The sequence below is a fragment of the Castor canadensis genome, chromosome 17 (genome assembly GCF_047511655.1).
Source record: "Castor canadensis chromosome 17, mCasCan1.hap1v2, whole genome shotgun sequence".
In the NCBI taxonomy this organism is placed as follows: Eukaryota; Metazoa; Chordata; class Mammalia; order Rodentia; family Castoridae; genus Castor; species Castor canadensis.
The window spans coordinates 11,981,662-11,999,075 of NC_133402.1; the positions used below are offsets into that span (position 1 = coordinate 11,981,662).

The following is a 17,414-nucleotide window of genomic DNA, read 5'->3' on the forward strand; positions in this document are numbered from 1 at the left end:
ATTCAGTCATTGGTGGGACTGGGGTTTGAACTAAGGGCTTCATGCTTGCAAAGCAGGTACTCTTATTGCTTGAGCCATACCTCCTCCATTTTTCTCTATCATTTGAGAGGTAGGATCTCCTGAAGTTTTTGCCTGGATTGGCCTCAAACTTGGATCCTCCTGAAAGCCTCCCGTGGAGTTAGGATTATAGGTGTGAACCATTGCCATCGGGTAGTATTTTTTTTTTTTTAAATGGTATTAGGACAAGTGGACATGCACATACAAAAGAATGAAGTACTCTGATCTCTATATGCAAAAATGAACTTAAAGTTGATAATAGATCTAAATGCAAGAGCTAAAACTAAAACTCTTGGAAGAAAGCATGAATGTAAGTTTTCATAATCATGGATGTGGCAATAGTTTTCTGGATATGACACCTGCTGCACAGGTTGGACTTCAAAATTAAATACTATTGTGCTTCATAGACACCTCCAAAATGCAAAAGACACCACAAATAATGGAATTCTTACAGTTCATTAAATGGCCGAGCATGTGGACCAATCCTGTAACCCCAGCTACTTGGGAGGATTCACAGTTTGAGGCCAGCTCTGGCAAATAGTTAGCAAGACCCCATCTCAACTAGTGAGCCAGGCATGGAAGTGTGTACTTGTGGTTCCAGCTAGGTGAGAGGCATAGGTAGGCATGGTCTGAGGACTGGGCAAGATACTCAAGACCCTATCCAAAAAATAACCAAAGTACAAGGAAAGGGCTGGACATGACTCAAGTGGTAGAGCACTGAGGCCGAGTTCAAACCTCAGTACTGCCCAAAAAATAAAAAATAAAAAAAAATAAAACTCGTACAAATTATTTCTTTATTTTTTGTTTTCTTTCGGGCCTTGCACTTGGTAGGCTGATGTTCTATCACTTGAATACCACCAACCCAAAACTGTTGCATGCTTTAAATGACAGAATTGTATGATATTTGAATTCTGTCTCAATAAAGCTGTTTTCAGAACACTGGAACCATGTTAGTTACAAATTTAAGTTGCTGAGAATTTTTGAAGTAATTATACTGAACATAACAGAAGTAGTACAGTCCCTGTATTGCTGGATTGTCTTTTCTGTTCATGTATAAAATAAAGAGTAGCTATGTTTTGGTTATACAATTGCTCATCATTTCTTGGCTGCTGGATTGATTTTAACTTCATGTTTCACACTTTAGGAATGTTATGTTCATAACTTGTTGAGGATAAGTGTTTATTTTCCAACCTTGAGGCATGAAATTCTAGAGCTTATTATTGAAAAACTACTCAAGTTGGATGTAAGTATTGAATAATCTTTTCTTCTTGATTTTCATTTATTGAATACATTATTATTTGTAATTGAATCATTTTTTGACTTAATCATAGTATGTAAAATAACAATAGGAATAACAGGAAAGAATCCAGTCTCACTGTCCTTTGCTGTCTTTTAGAAAAATTTTCCATCTTTTAAAAAAATTTTATTTTGCTTTTGAATTGCATGCTTTAATAATACGAGGGAATTTCATTGCAATTATTCAACATGTGTACAGTGTACTTTTAAAAATTTTTTAAAATTTCACTGTGTGCTTTGAACATCGCCTACTTCTCCATGCTTCATTTCTTTTAGCATTTCTTGGACTGCATCAATGTGCTGGGAGTTGTACACATTTCTGTCCTATGGGTGGGGAACAAGGTGTATATGTAATCACACAAAGGTCCAGGTGCAGTTGTGGGAACTGCAATGAATGGAACGCATGCACTATGAGCTAGAGAACCTGGTGTGATGTGTGTTGTGGGGGTGTCCGGAAGGCATTTCTAAGGAAGCGATGTTGAGATGAGATTAATACAGCTTTTTAATCTTTGAAATGCTTTACAAGTGCAAGTATGAAGGGAAGCAACTAAACGTTTTGTTTAGTTTGCTTAAAAGAGGCCTGCCATAAGATGCAGGGGTATAAAAATGGGTGGTGGGGTGTAGTGACATTGTGGACGAAAGGAGAATGATGATCACACAGGGTTGGTGGTGGAGCAGAGGGGGAGGGAATGGAATCCTTTGAATGTTGCTAGCTTCCTGTGGGGTAGAATCTTGGTGTTGCCATTAGCAGCTGAAAGAAACTTCAAGGTGAGGAGACTGGAAGATAAAATGTTCCATTTTGGAGAGGTTGAGTTGCAGGTAAGGAATGAGAATAAGCCTATGGGATGATACAGTAGGACAGAGGAGAGCAAGGGTGATGACAAGAGGGAGGAAACTGAGTTGTGGATGCCTGGGAGCACCTGAAAGAAGGAAGGGTCTGGTCTGCACCATCAGATATTTCTGATATTTTGAAGAAGGATGAGAAAAGCAAAAGTCCTTGGGTTCGTTGATGAGAATTTGGTGCCTCTAGAGGGGCATGCCAGTGAAGGGATGGCTGTCAGGACAGTGTGTTTGGTTAGGAACTGGCGCTGTAAGAGACCTCCATGAGTCTTGGTAGCGTAGGTGGTGGGGGAATGGAGCAAGTGTGGGAAACATGGCTCAGAAATGGGGAGACTTGAACAGGCTTGAGGAGCTAGAAGTTTGATGGAGATAAACAGTTTTGCTGTAGAGGAACAGAGCCAGAAGTTGGCTTGCTGACAGCATTCCCTTGGGGTTACTTTTCTGGCTAGCTGCATATATAATCCTTACAAAGTCTGTCTCTGGTTTATTCTAAAGGAACATTTTTAAAGTATGTCTACAACAATCATGCATACATAGTAAAGAAGCTGTGGTTTGAATGCTATAATAAAACAACGCATACAGAGTGTAGTAAATGTTTAATCATTCACATTTGGTTTGTAGTTCATCCTTTCTGCTCAGGCGATGGATGACCTGCTTATGGAACATGTTTGTGAGTGGCTTAAGCATCGAAAGAGATGGAATAAATGTTGAATTTGTTGAGAGGGGTTTAGAGTATATATCTTGTCACAGTTCCACGTTGATTTTATGTAAGTTTGTAGTAAAAGGAACTTGGCTTATCATATTAAAATTCCTTCATGATCCAGATCACTTTATAGGTTTGTGCTGTAGTTGTGCTGTGGTGCTTTATAAGTTGTTGAGATGAACACCTTTAAAATATGTATACGAGATAAGTTTCCAGCCCTCACATAAGTATTTTTCTTGTGATACAGGTGACTGTATCCTGGCAGGATATTGAAGATGCTGAGGAGACACCAGCTCGAACTTCTGCTGGCACTGATTCCACTGAAGGATTGTTTAATATGGTCAGCATTCCTGTTAATGAAAGCAGTCATGAGAGGTTCATCATTTCAGAATGTAGAAAGAGACAGCTAATGAGTTCTCATTTTTTTAAGGCTTTAGGTTAAAACAATTAAAATGGTTAGCAAACCTGAGAATGAGTATGTACATTGCTGCCTTTTTTTTTTTTTTTTTTCCATAAGTTTCACTTACTTGTTTATTGCAGTACTGGGGTTTGAACTCAGAGCCTGCACCTTGAGCCACTCCATCAGGTCTTTTTTTCCTGATTTTTTTTTTTTTTTTAGATAGGGTCTCGAGAACTGCTTGCCTGGGCTGACTTTGAACCACGATCCTCCTCATCACTGCTTTCAGAGTAGCTAGTATTACAGGTGTGAGCCATTGGTACCTGGCAACATATTTATTACTTAGCCTTTGTTTTGGGTGGGACTGGGGTTTGAGCTCAGGGCTTCAAGCTTGTAAAGCAGGCACTCTACCAGTTGAGCCACACATCCACTGAGCCATTCTTGAAGTAATCAAAGAAAAAGAAAAATCAGATCCCCAGATTAAAATACCCACCTATCTAGGCAGTGTTGACACTGTCCACTTGATGCCAAGACCATTGCTGACCATGGTAGAGCGTAAATATGTATGTCATCTCACACAGTTACTTACAGACCCAGCTAGGTTCTCCTCCAGTGTCTCCTCTTACAGTTGTACCTGATTTCGTTACCAGTTTTCATCCAAATTCCCTGGGGAATGGAATGATTTTGCTTTTGTTTCTTGGGCAGGAATCACTTGATTCTGAAAACCCTTGTGACAGACATAGTGAGAAGCCTGGTCAAACATGAACACCACCTTTTTTCTTTCATTAAAGTCTTGGGGATCAAATCTAGGGCCTTGGGTATGCTAGGCAAGTAATTTACCACTGAGCTATGTACCAAGCCTTTTTGGTTTTTTTGAGATAGATTGTTGCTATGCAGCCCAGGCTGGCCTTTAACTCGGATCTTCCTGGCACAGCCTCTTGAGTGCTGGGTTTATAGGTGTGAGCCACCACACCTAGCTTAGTGTCTATTTTAAACTTCACAAATCATTGTGATCCACATCTCTCTGAATGAGAGTCCCTGCCTGGGAAGGTGTCTTCATTTTCTCCATTTTCTTTTAGAGGGAATAATCACTTGGAAGGGTTTTCTCACAAACCACTTTCACTGAATTTTAATGTCAGTTTTTACTTTGAAGGATGAAGATGAAGAAAATGAGCATGAAACAAAGGCTGATCCTGAGCGGCTCTGTCAGATGGCCCATCCTGTAGCTGAGCGCCTGGACATCCTGCTGTCCATGCTTTTGTCTTACATCAAGGATGTTTGCTATGTGGATGGTAACAACCTATGATTATCTCAATCACTAATGAACCTGTCTCTGCTGGACATTTCCATCCATTCTGTCTAGCACTAATAAAAATCCTGTAAAACTCACTCAAGTATGAGATAACAGTTTGGAGAGATCAGCTTTCTTGCCAATGTCACACAGCCTGAAAATGGTGGACCCGGGTTGAGATAACAGTTATACTTCTCTTCTAGGGCCCCTAGTCTTTTCTTCATTGTATTAAAAGATAATATATGGACTTTGATCGGTGTTAGGCAGAGATCACATTATACTTGAGTTGCTAAAGGCATTTAAGAATGTGTAGTAGGCTTTGCAGTATGGTGCTCAGTGTTACATAGTGAGTTTATTGTGCTAGGTACTAGAACTAAACAAAACAATTTGCTTTTTGCCATTAGGAAATTGTCTGGAAACTGCATGAGAAAACAGAATTTTGGCCATGTACTTTAAGATTTAAAACTGAGCTTAATTAGTCAGCATAATAGGACTTGGATCTGGTTGACTCGGCTACTATTTTAACTGTTTTGCTTTTATTTTTAAATGTTGATTAGAGAAAATTTAGGTGAGGCAGCCTGTAACCCCACAACTCGTGGCCCAGGTAGGGGGAGCAAAAATTCTAGTCCAGCCCGGGCTACATAGTGAGACCCTGTCTTTAAAAAAAGAAAATTGGACAGTTGCCAGTGGCTCACTCCTGTAATCCTAGCTACTTGAAAAGCTGAGAGCAGGAGGATTGCAGTTCAAGGCCAACCAGGCAGAGTTATGAGACCCTATATCCAAAAATAACCAGAGCTTTAAACATGGGCTAGAGGTGTGGCTCAAGTGGTAGAGCACCTGCTTTGACAGCACGAAGCCCTGAGTTCAAACCCCAGTCCCACCTAAAAAAAAAAAAATTAGAAACTACAGGAAAGCATAAAAACAATTTAAATGGCCACATCCCTACCATTCAAAGAACTCTTAACAACATTTTGATGTATTTCTTTTCCTTTTCTATTAACATGTGTATATGTATGAATATACACAATTGCCTTTTTGAGATGCTGGCGGTCAACCTAGAGCCTCCCAGGCAAGTGCTCCAACACTGAGCTATGTTCCCAGCCCCAAGTTCATTTCTTAATAGATTTGAAGTGGGTAGGTGACACTAGACATCATGTTTTATGATCTATTCTTTATATTTAGTGTGAACATAGTCTTTTTAAAAATATGTTTTTTGCAGGGTTGGGAATCAAACCTTGGTCCTCACTTGTGCTAAGCAAGCACTTTACCACTTGAGCTATCCACCCCCCCCCGCGCTGGCCTAATTTTGCCCTTTCCTCCCTCCCTCCCTTTCTCCTCTCCTCCCTTTTTTCCCCCTCTCCCTCCTTTCTTTCCATTCCTTTCATTTTTGGCAGTTCTGAGGTTGAACTCAGGGTCTTTTGCTTGCTAGGCAGGCACTCTCCCACTTAAGCCACGCCCCAGCCTTTTTGTTATAGTTATTTTTCAGATAGGGTCTCATTTTTGCCTGGGTGGGCCTGGACCTCCAGCTTCCTGGAGTTTTCTATTTACACCTTCCGCTTAGCTTGCCACCATGTGCAGTCTCAATGCCATTTCCTCTCCTCTCCTCTCCCCTCCCCTCCCCTCCTCTACCTTCCCCTCCCCTCCCTCCAATTCCTTTCCTTTCCCTTTTTCCAGTGCTTATTTCTTAATACTACTGTGTTCTTTTAAAAATTGTCAAATGAAACTGGTAGCTTGAAAATACACATTTATGTAACTAAAATTCCGAATTTTCTTTGTAGGTAAGATTGATAATAACAAAACAAAGGATTTATATCGAGATCTGATAACCATCTTTGACAAGCTCCTGTTGCCCACCCATGCCTCTTGCCATGTACAGTTTTTCATGTTTTACCTCTGTAGCTTCAAATTGGTAAGTAAAAATGTCATTGTCATTATCTTGCTCTTCCCACAATTTTTTTCTTTGAAAATTTGCAGAGGGAGACCGTGAGGTATTCCTTTTCCCTGAACTCATTTTTCTAGAACCTGAAATAAAGTTGCATTCCATTTCTCACACTTGGAAAGAAAGAGCAAAGGGAAGTAATTGGTGCTGTTGTCAGTCATGACAGCTGGGAGCTCTCAAGCTGTCACCCTGCATGTGACCTCTAGGTGGTGCCCTTTTCTTTCAGTTTTGTCCTTTCTAGTAACATCTTGTGGGATAGTGCTCTCTTTCTTTCCTCTAATCTCTCAGTATTGAGTCCTAACTAGCCCCAGTCAAATTTTTTAATCCAGAATTTTGAAATTTGAGGACATAGCTTTTGTTTGTTTGTTTTTCTTTTGGATAAAGAAAAAAAATAATGAAAAGCAAATACAGAAGATTCTTCTCTCTTATTTGAAACTGTTTTGTAGCTGCCTTGAATAGTCAGGAGAGTATTGGTCATGGGTAAGAAGTTAGCTGTAAAAAGGAGCTCTTTGGTAGAAGTTGCATGTTGTGCTCTTTGCTAAGGAGCTTGGTCTATTTTTTCCACGAGTGGCATGATTAGTCAAACAGCAACTATATTTTAATCCATACTTGTGTGTTTAAGTTCAGTGTGTGCCAAGATGGAAAGGACACTTTCCACCCACAAAGGGAATTCCCTGTGGATTCCAGGGAGTGTGGGTGATCGCTGGTTTCCTTTTGGCAGAACATCAGAATCATTTGGAGAACTTTTACAACATGCAGATTCCAAAGCCCTATCTCATACCCACGGAATCTGCACGTTCAAGCTTGTTTTTGAGACAGGGTCTTGCTGTGTTGCCTGCCTTGACCCCAGACTCCTAGGCTTACTTGATCCCTCTACTGCAGCCTCTGTAGTGCTATAGGTGCTGACCTCCATGTCTGATACTCTGCTTCATGTTGTTGCTCAACTAGATTTGGGATCCACTGAACTATTTAATACCAGGGATACCTTTAGTTTTAAGTAGCATTATCTCATGGTGTTTAAAAAAAAAAATCATGGCCATTGTATTTATTATTTTGTAGTATAGCTGAGACACTAGAACTTTTTTCCTACATTGGAGAAGTAAATCTTAGGATTCTAATAGCCAGGATATCTTAAGCATCAAGAGAAGATCAGGCCAACACCTTCTCTTTTTATAGGGATTTGCAGAAGCATTTTTGGAACATCTATGGAAAAAATTACAGGATCCAAATAATCCTGCCATCATCAGGCAAGCTGCTGGAAATTACATTGGGAGCCTTTTGGCAAGAGCTAAATTTATTCCTCTTATGTAAGTAACCTCATTTTTCAGGTACTTTTTATTATCATATTTTAAAAAGATTATAGCATTGTCTCAAGTCAAAGAAATATATTTTTTTGGTCTATCTTTAAAATGAAAAAGTATGTTCTCCCACTCTTTAAGATACTTTTTTTAAGAAGCAATTTCTGAATAAAGCATGTCCTGTTTTGAATATAACACCTCATTTGCAAGGTCTTGTCATCCATTCTGTGTGGTTGCACTTGAGCATGAAAATCCATCTGTCTTTATGGATAGCGTACAGTGTTGTATACTATTTTGATTCTTTTTGTAGGTTTGTCATTTTTCATTTGCATTCCGAATCAAATGTGTCAGTTTGAGCTGAAGAAAAACCCTCTTAAAGGTAATACAAAGGGTTGGGCATGTAGCTCAGTGGTAGAGCAGATCCTTCACATGTGTGAAACCCGGGGTTCATTCCTAGCACCAACACAAAAAAGGTAATACAAAAGGATCTATCTAGGAAGCCTGTTTCTTCAGGTGGTCCATGAAGATATTTTTGGGCAGTATGCTTTGAAAAACTCAACAGAGTTTAGATGCTGTTAAAAACAGCAACTAAAAGCTTTCTGGCTTAAATTGTTGACCATAGGACTTCATTTGCATCCCATGGGGAGCAGTGAAGCCCATCAGGCAGTCTTTCTCTTGTGAGATGTTAGTAAAGTGCCTTGGTCTTTCGCCATATTGCTGCAAGAGTTGGAGCCCATCCAAGGAGCCCTCTGAGTTGACTAGGAGGAACTAGCCTCTACTTCTTGGGATGTAATTAGGGGCTTGTTTTTCCAAGAAGCTTTGCTAGGCAGGCACTCTACCACTTGAGCCATGCCTCCAAGTCCTGCTCCACCTTACCACTGGTCCTTTTCTTCCTCCAATTATTTATTTATTTATTTATTTAATTTGGTGGTGCTGGGGATTGAACCTAGGGCCTCATGCATGCTAGGCAAGTGCCTACCACTGAGCTACACCCCCTGCCCATGGGTAATATTTAAAGAAGCTGGTGAACTTCTCATAGTTTATAATGAATGACAAATGTATGTTTCTATGTCACTTTTAACTTCCTCTTGAAGCAAGTAAAGTTGACTTGAACTTTTCTTCTCTCCAGCACTGTAAAATCATGCCTTGATCTTTTGGTTAACTGGCTGCATGTGTACCTTAACAACCAGGATTCGGGAACAAAGGCTTTTTGTGATGTGTCTCTCCACGGACCATTTTATTCAGCCTGCCAAGCTGTGTTCTATACTTTTGTTTTTAGACACAAGCAGCTTTTAAGTGGAAATCTGAAGGAAGGTCAGTAATGTGGGATTCAAGCTGATTTTCTTAGTGTACTTGTCGCCTTTTATAGTGGTGATTCTGCATACTACACGTGTCCTCACACTTTTACAAGTAACTTGAAGCAGCTCAAAGCTTAAGCTTCCTCTTCAGCTGTTAAAGGGTTTGAGGTTGGGGGCCCCTGCTTTAGAGAATGTGAAAGGTGAAGTCATCTACAGAGATGAGTTTGAGTGTTTGAGCCGGCAGCACCAGTCACAAAACTTCCAGTGCATCCTCTCCTTGTCCTTGTAACAGCCAGTGAAGTGCAGGTTCTCCCACTTGACTAAGACCAAAGCTCAGAGAAGGACTTTGCTGGGGATCAAGTAGTTAATGTGTTTTTATTTGAAGAGCACCCCTAAGAAGAATGTGATAAGTCAATCTAAGTTGTTTTATTTTCTCCCATCCAAGTACTAGCCAGGCCCAACCCTGCTTAGCTTCTGAGATCAGATGAGGTCTGGCATGATCAGGTGGTATGGCCATAGACTTCAGTTGTTTTTTCCTCCCTTCCTCCCTCTTTCCCTCCCTTTTCTCTCCACCCCCACCCCCACCCCCCACTCCTTCCCCTTTCTTTTTTCTTGGTAGACATACTGGGGTTTGAGCTCAGGGCCTTGTGCTTGCTAGGCAGGTAGTTCTACCACTTGAGCCACTCTCCTTCTCCCCACTCCCCGGCCTTAAATTGTTTTGTTTTCATGAACAATTAGTTCATTTTGTAGCTGTTACCTTTAAACCAGGGCTTCTCAGCCTTGGCTCTATTGATATCTGGGTTGGATAATCCTTCACTGTGGGGCTGTCCTGTTCCATACATTCTTCAGCGGCATCCCTTGCCTCTATCTCCTAGATGCCAACAGTGTCCCCTTCCCAGCCCCCAGTTGTGACACAGAGACAGTTAGTACTGTCTCTGAGGACACAGTCACCTGGGGATGAGAACACAGCTCTAAACTGGAAATTACATGTGTTGAGCTATATATATTGACTTACACTGTGCATGCTTCTAAAAAGTTTTGGGAGTGTAATAGGAAGGGAGAGTTTATCACAAGGTAAGTAAAATTCCTGCTTTGTTTTTTGGTGTAAACAAATGCCAGGACCCTTGATTAGAGAGGAAATGTTTCTTGTAAGCCTTGTTATCCCATTTATGTAATTTTTTAAGTCAACGTATACATCAAAGAATTCCTAAGAAATATACTTAAACAGAGGTTGGCCTGCTTGCATCTTCATAGTAAATGTGTCTGTATTTTACTAATATAAGAAATGAAAGAGAGAATTCTTTATTTTATTTATTTATTTATTTTTGAGATAAGGTCTCAGTAAGGTCTCAGGCTGGCCTCAGTAGTCTATCCTCCTGCCTCCCCTTTCTGGATAGCTGGAATTACAGACTTGTGCCACTGTATTCTGCTTGTTGGAAAGAATCATATTCATTAGTTTCATGATAGCTTTTTGTCTGAAAAAGTGGGTCAGAGGGAAGGTGAGAGAAAAATGTAAACAACTAGTACACATGTGAAAACATTGTTCAATTTCACTAATAATTTAAGACATGCACATTGAAATCAGGTTGCTGTTTTGTTGCCTGTCATAATGTTAGCCATAATAAATTCCATAATTAAATCCCCCGCCACCCACAGTAATCTTCAGCATGTGCTCAGTTTACAGATATATGAATTCTAGATTGCCATGCATCCTCACAGCTCACTGGAAACGTGCTTATTATTTCCTGAGTCTTTAAAAGGATAAACAGCCAGGCAAAAAGGTGGCACACACCTGTAATCATCCAGCACTTGAGAGGCTGAGGCAGGAGAATGGAGAGTTCAAGGGTGAGACTTTCTCAAAAAGCTGCCTTTGTCATGAATGGATGCAGTAAGGCTAGTGTGTTACTGTCCCAACAAGGATCCTTATTTAAAGCTTTTCTGCAAATAAGGTTTTAAATTTTTATTTTTTGGGTTTTGGGGAGCAAACCCAAGACAACTTTTTGATTATATGGGTACCTTTTAAAAGAACAACTTTTTTTTAATCAAAGGTTTGCGGTATCTTCAGAGTCTAAATTTTGAACGAATAGTGATGAGTCAACTAAACCCTCTGAAGATTTGCCTGCCATCAGTGGTTAACTTTTTTGCTGCTATCACAAAGTAAGTTATTTGTGCTATCTTTCATGAAATCATTTAGAAGTAAATGTGTGAGACTGATACTATTTCCTACTGTGTTAAGGAATTAAAAATAAATTTTTGGTTGTAGTAGTCTTATAAAATTTCATTAAATTTTTGAGAATTAATAAGAATAAAATATTTTGAAAGAAACCAGTAACCTACTACTTGTAGGAAATACTGCATGGCAGATCTTGTTTTTAGATTTTGAAGACACTGACAGTTGCTACTGGTTTTTATCCACAGGGCTTCAACAAACAGAAGCCTTTCAAATTCTTCACTAAGGCAGCTGTAAGCTGAAAGGTACAAAACCAAAGATACTTACTAGACTGACACCTGTAGTCACAGCTACTCAGGAGGCAGATGTAGAAAGATGGAGCTCTGAGGACGGCTTGGGCAAAAACACAGACCTATGTGAAAAACAAAGCAAAGGGCCGGGGGATGGCTCAATTGTAGCTCGTCTGCCTAGAAAGCACAGGCCCTGAGCTCAGTTCCCGGTACCTAAAAACAGTTGCTGTAGAAACCTGAGAGCCTTTGACATAAATACCGAAATGGACGCTTCAGGAGGGGCTGGGGGGAGTAGAGAATGGCAGAAGTGAGCTAAATTCTCCTTGGGGCAGCATCCAGCGAGAGTTTTTGTGCTGCTAAGTCATGTAGAGGTAATTACCAGAATAGCTGACAGCATAACAATGTGGCTGTTGGGTTTTTATTATGAATCCTTGTCTGTTTAGCTGTTCTTGGTCATGGTGCCTGTGCCTCTCTTGCTGGGCAGGTGCCCTGCCACTTGAGCAACTCCACCAGCTCTACGCTGTGCCTCTTAACCTTTCTGTACCAGTTTCTGAGACCACGACTCAGTCAGCCCCACCTCGATCCCTTCCTCAACATTTAAGTCCTAATTTTTGTTTGTCAGCAGCCAGGGGCTCTCCATCCACAACTACTGTTTGCCCTCAGTCACTACTGAGTCCTGTTTTCACCAATCCTGTAATTCTTTTGTGAACATTAAAATAGATACCCATCTAATTGTGTAAACTGGCTTTACCTTGCAAACATGTAGTTTTTCATAATACCGTATATCATTGTCAGTCCAGTTTCACATTCTATGTGATGATAGCCACTTTTCTTTCTCCTTACAGACTTAAATAGTAGGCCCAGAGACCTGTACTATAAAGGCATTACTTTCTGTAGGTACTTTTTCTTTTTTGTGCTTGTTCATTGTGTCAGGACAGTTGGCACATGTGTCATGTCTATGCAGCTGCCACAAGTTAATGCCCCCTGTCTGTTGGTTTTGATGTTCCGCAGTAAATACCAGCTTGTCTTCTGCTACACTATCATCGAGAGGAACAGTCGTCAGATGCTCCCAGTTATTAGAAACACAGCTGGAGGGGACTTGGTGCAGACCTGCACCAACCCGCTGGACACCTTCTTCCCCTTTGACCCTTGTGTGCTTAAGAGGTAATTTGAATGTGACAAAGATTTACTTTTCTCAAGGTTGGGGTTAAGGTGGTTTTGTCCTGTGCGGCCTTCCTAGCTCTTAGTCTTGCACAAGCCCTGAGGACAGAATGCTGAAGGGATTGCATGTGTCCTAGGCACACCAGGGTCTCTAGATGTTTACCTTGGTAGGAGCCCACAGGGACACTGGAGTTTTTGTTTATATAGGGTACTGCCTTTTGTTGGCTCAGTTTTCTGCCAATGTGTTCCTTTGTCCAGAGACCACATCCCATACAGTTGCACAGGATAAGCAAAGGCCAAGTGGGTTATCTAGATAGGTTATTCGAGAAAACCACCATGCCAGTTTTAACTTTGCATTTGTTTAAGGAAGCAAGACTTTTGCTCGTAATAGTCTCATTAGCATAATCATTTGGAATTGTCTGGTCCTCTAAGTCTTGACTGGTTGAAATCTGATTAGTTGGTTTTCCAGACTTATTCTTCATTAGGATCCTGTAGCAATATAAAAAAGGGAGTTCCAGAATACTCAGTTTAGTTTTCACTTGGATGTGTTATAACTTGTTGGTCATTGTATAGTTAGAAACAATTTCACTTGAAACATGAGAGTTCCATCTGGGAGTGAGTGCAGTCTTAGCAGAAAGAGACCTTACACAGAGTATTCTTTTTTTGCTTCTTGGTTTGGGAAGTGGATCTAAGAAAAAGAGTTGGGCATGCCTTGACTTTGGTTTCCTGTGTATTCACATTGACTTTTAAATGTGATTCTTGTTGCTAGGTCAAAGAAATTCATTGATCCTGTTTACCAGATATGGGAAGACATGAGTGCTGAGGAGCTGCAGGACTTTAAGAAACCCATTAAGAAGGTAAGTTTAAGATACACACTGTGAGGATCTCCTTTGTGGTTGCAGGTCACAGTCAAAATGTAAATAGCAATACCTCACAAATACTACCTTTTATTCATTCTGCCTGCATAAGAACCCAAGCGCAGGTCACATTTTTATTGTTTAAAAAGTTTTAAATTTTATTTTATTGAGCCATATACTGACTTTGGGAAATGATAGTTAATTAAAAATTAGCGTTATTTAGATATTGTTTTTGTGGTGCTGGGGTTTGAAGTCAGGCTTCTCACTTGCTAGGCAGGCACTGCACCACCTCAGCCTCCCTCCAGCTAATTTTGATCATCACCACTTGTGTGATCATCAGCACCAAGTAGAATACTCAGATTGTTTTATTTTTAAATTATCTTCGATCTGCATGAGTGTGGGGTAGATTCAGGCTTGCAACTTACCCTCCATAAAGTGCAGCTGGGGCAGTGAGTGCAGCTAAGGAAAGTCACAAGTCACACAACTGCCTTTGCAGCACATTAATTTTTGCATTTATTGCTTCAATGTGCCTGTTTCCCTTTTCCTTCTTTCTTCCCTCCCCTCCCCTCTCCTTTCTTCCCCTTCCTACCATGGGACTGGGGTTTGAACTCAGGGCTTAATGCTTAAGCAGGCGCTCTACTACTTGAGCCATTCCTCTATTCCATTTTGCTCTGGTTATTTTGGAGATGGGGTCTCTTGACCTGTTTGCATGGGTTGGTCTTGAACTTTGATCCTCCTAATCTCCCCCTCCCACATAACTAGGATTACAGGTGTGAGCTCCTGGTGCTTTGCTCTTGGAAATTTTTCCCACCCCCACTTGTGATATTATTCATAATATTTTTTTTTTTTTTGACAGGAGATGGTAGAAGATGAAGATGATGATTTTTTGAAAGGTGAAGTGCACCAGAACGATACAGTGATTGGGCTTACGCCGAGCTCCTTTGATGCCCATTTCCGAAGTCCTTGCAGTAGTGTGGGGTCCCCTCCTGTGTTATACATGCCAGACCAGTCCCCTGTGATTGCAAAGATCTGTGATTGAGACACTGTGCTACCCATTATGCCTGTCAGTGCCCAGGATGAGCCTCTTGGGCATTGCAGTGGAGTAGAGTATGTGCCCAGGCATCACACTTGAAGTTAGACTCTGTCTAACTTCAACAGGCATGGTTGTTGTTTTGTTTTTTGCCCCCCGTACAGAGAAAGGAAAAGACTGAATATCATGTGTAATATTTTACATGGGGTTAATATGAAGAGTGCTCGTTAGTTTACTGTGTTACAGCTTTTTGACATAATCGTTGTGTAATTTCTAATGTTGGTAACAGCCTGTTTTAACAGATGGCTGTTTTAACATGGGTTTCTGTCAAAATCACAGTCACAGGACTTTGTTTATCTGACGTGAAAAATCCTCTAAGATAACGCTATTTAAGTAGGATGTGTTTATTTTGGTTGTGTTGTTTACTGTCTGCTGTTTTGTGTGTTGGGGTGCAGAGAAGATGGACGGGAAGCAGGGAAATGCCAGAGTGAGGCTAGGATGCCGAGTTTGGGCCAGTACTGAAGGAGCTCTCCAGGGACTTCAGTGACACATACGGCCAGGAGGGAAGAGTTAGAGGATGCAGGAAATCAGAGTCAGACAAGTAATATACTTGTGGAGTACAAAATGGATTTGAAAGAAAAATGGAGGTCCGGATAAATGTAATGCACGCTAAGTGGACGGGGCTTCGGCTCCTGTGAAACACATCCAGTGTCTGTGAAAGCTGGAACTGCTTGTTTGCAGCAGTTGCACCGACTTGGTTTTAACTAGCATCAGTTAGTTCTTTTCAGAAGTTTTTTATTTTTAAGGTGTAGGGGAGGTCCTAGGGTTTGATCTCTGGGCCTCGGGCTTTCGAGGCAGGTGCTCTACCACTTGAGCTACATCCCCAAGGAAAACTTTTTTTTTTTTTTTTTTTTTCATTTGGTGTGGAATGGTTTGCTAAAAGCAACAGGCTGAAGTTACTCCTGCAGTCTGTGTGGTGTCTGGAGGAAATCCTTTAACAAGCCTCGTTTTGTACTTTTATAACTAAGACAGCCTGCTCTCTAACAGACTTGTGCTAGCACCGCCAGACTTGTGTTGAACTCATCTGTCTTTTCTCTTTGTTCCTTATTAGTGTACTCTTTGTGTACTTGTCAAAATGGTCATCTTTATTTATTTTTCTGACACTTGTATTTATTTAAAAACAAGCAATATTTTCTCAATCACAAATATTTTATAATGAAATACTTCCTCTTTCCTAGGGCTTCATATGCTCTTGTATAATTACATTGATGGTAATGCAGTGTTTCAATTTTAGTCTGTAAATACCTTTTTGGAAAAAAGAAATTTTTATTGCTTTAGAAAGTTTTTGGATATCAGTGATTTTATTTTTTATTTATTTTTGTTTGGTGACTTGGTGGAAATTCATTTGAAAACCTAAGGTTCTCTTTTTAACTGCTGACATCAAGGTGATTTTTGTATATTGGATAAAATGAGGAAAGGAAATTCCAGCCGTAGAAGTTAATGGGAAGCAGGCTTTTGTGATTTGGGATGCAGTTATAATGTGGAAGGATGTATTTCCATTTAAGTCTATTTAATTTCAAAGGGACTTGAGAAAAAAAAATCCATTGTGAAAATAAAACAATGCTATGATTAATTTGGAACTTTCATTTTTATGCCAGTAAATGGGGTACCTTAATAAAGACTTCTTACATAGATGGTCTTTTGCTTTCTGTTGCTTCTTTTTAATTTGGTGTGTATAAAGCATTTTTTCTGCTTTGGAAAACTCAGACCTCAATACTAAAGTGGAAAATATTGCAAGTGTTATTGGGAGTGTTCAGAAATAGAGTACAGGCAGTGATGAGGATAGTTTCCATGTGTCTGCAGTGTCAGCAACTCTCCCTGAGCCAAGAGGGACAGGCCCGGACAGGCCCAAGGAAACAGACACTTCAAAAAGGTTACATGCTAGCTGGGCATGGTGGTGCACACCTGTAATTCCAGAACTTGTTAGGCTGAGGCAGGAGGAGTGAGTTTCAGGCCAGCCTAGAACTTTTTGAGAGCAAGACTCAAAAAGGGAGGGAAAAAAAGTTACATGCTTTGAAGGAACATTTATGGAGGTAAAAATCGTGGAAAATGATGGAATTTTCTCTCTTCCTAACAAAGCAAGCCTTCAGTTGCAGTTTCCAGGGTCCATCCTTGTGACTGCTCTGGTTGGGCTGGGTTCAGGCCTGGGTTCCTTTTCTCCAGCAGTTTGCCCTTGAGCAAGTTCTTACCCTGTGTCTGAGCTCAGCCCTGAAGATTTGCTGCTGAAGGGCAAGTCAGCGAATCCTAGCTACTGTCTGGGCTGCTGGGTGAGAAAGTCCAGGGAAGCAGGTAGCCCATGCATGGAAAGGTGGTTAAAGGCAAGGATGATGGCTTCCTCTTCCTCCATGTTACTTACTGGTACCAACCTAAGAGACCTGAGCTGGAGAGGAGGAGCCAGCACGTTCCTGCCAGGCGCTGCTTACATTGGCGTAACTCAGGTTATGCTGTGCCACACCCTGATTTCCTAACAGCCCACTTCCATCCATCTGCAGGGGATGGAGGTACAGACTTCTTTTTTCAGTACTGAAAAAAAAAGGCATTTTGCAATGCTGGGAATTGAACCCAGGGCCTGAGCTACATCTTCATCTCCAGCTTTTTTTTTTCCCTTAAAGAGGTTTTTACAATTTTTCCCAAGCTGGCCCTGAATTCCCAGGCTCAAGTAATCCTTCTGCCTTGGCCTCCTGAATAGATAGATAGTTGTTTGCCCACTGCAATGTTCATTTATTA

At 40.8% G+C, this 17,414-nt stretch overlaps 1 protein-coding gene and 1 pseudogene across 5 annotated transcripts in view; one reads left to right on the top strand and one right to left on the bottom strand.

The window, feature by feature from the left end:
• The window catches only part of Rrn3 (RRN3 homolog, RNA polymerase I transcription factor), a 29,271-nt gene extending 12,949 nt beyond the window's left edge, over window positions 1-16,322 (top strand). For 2 of the 5 annotated variants that reach the window (XM_074058950.1, XM_020175965.2), the window contains exons 9-18: window positions 1,202-1,300; window positions 3,144-3,236; window positions 4,447-4,585; window positions 6,363-6,493; window positions 7,700-7,830; window positions 8,951-9,135; window positions 11,168-11,276; window positions 12,591-12,743; window positions 13,510-13,597; window positions 14,454-16,322. In XM_074058950.1, the coding sequence (XP_073915051.1) occupies window positions 1,202-1,300; window positions 3,144-3,236; window positions 4,447-4,585; window positions 6,363-6,493; window positions 7,700-7,830; window positions 8,951-9,135; window positions 11,168-11,276; window positions 12,591-12,743; window positions 13,510-13,597; window positions 14,454-14,636 (1,311 nt within the window). In that variant the 3' untranslated portion in view covers window positions 14,637-16,322. Of the gene's footprint in view, window positions 1-1,201; window positions 1,301-3,143; window positions 3,237-4,446; window positions 4,586-6,362; window positions 6,494-7,699; window positions 7,831-8,950; window positions 9,136-11,167; window positions 11,277-11,537; window positions 11,595-12,424; window positions 12,473-12,590; window positions 12,744-13,509; window positions 13,598-14,453 lie in introns of those variants that run through there. The other 3 variants (XR_012443066.1, XM_074058951.1, XM_074058952.1) reach the window with 3 other exon arrangements.
• LOC109694764 (large ribosomal subunit protein eL39-like) lies at window positions 3,879-4,171 on the bottom strand (annotated as a pseudogene).
• Window positions 16,323-17,414: the final 1,092 nt, after the last annotated feature.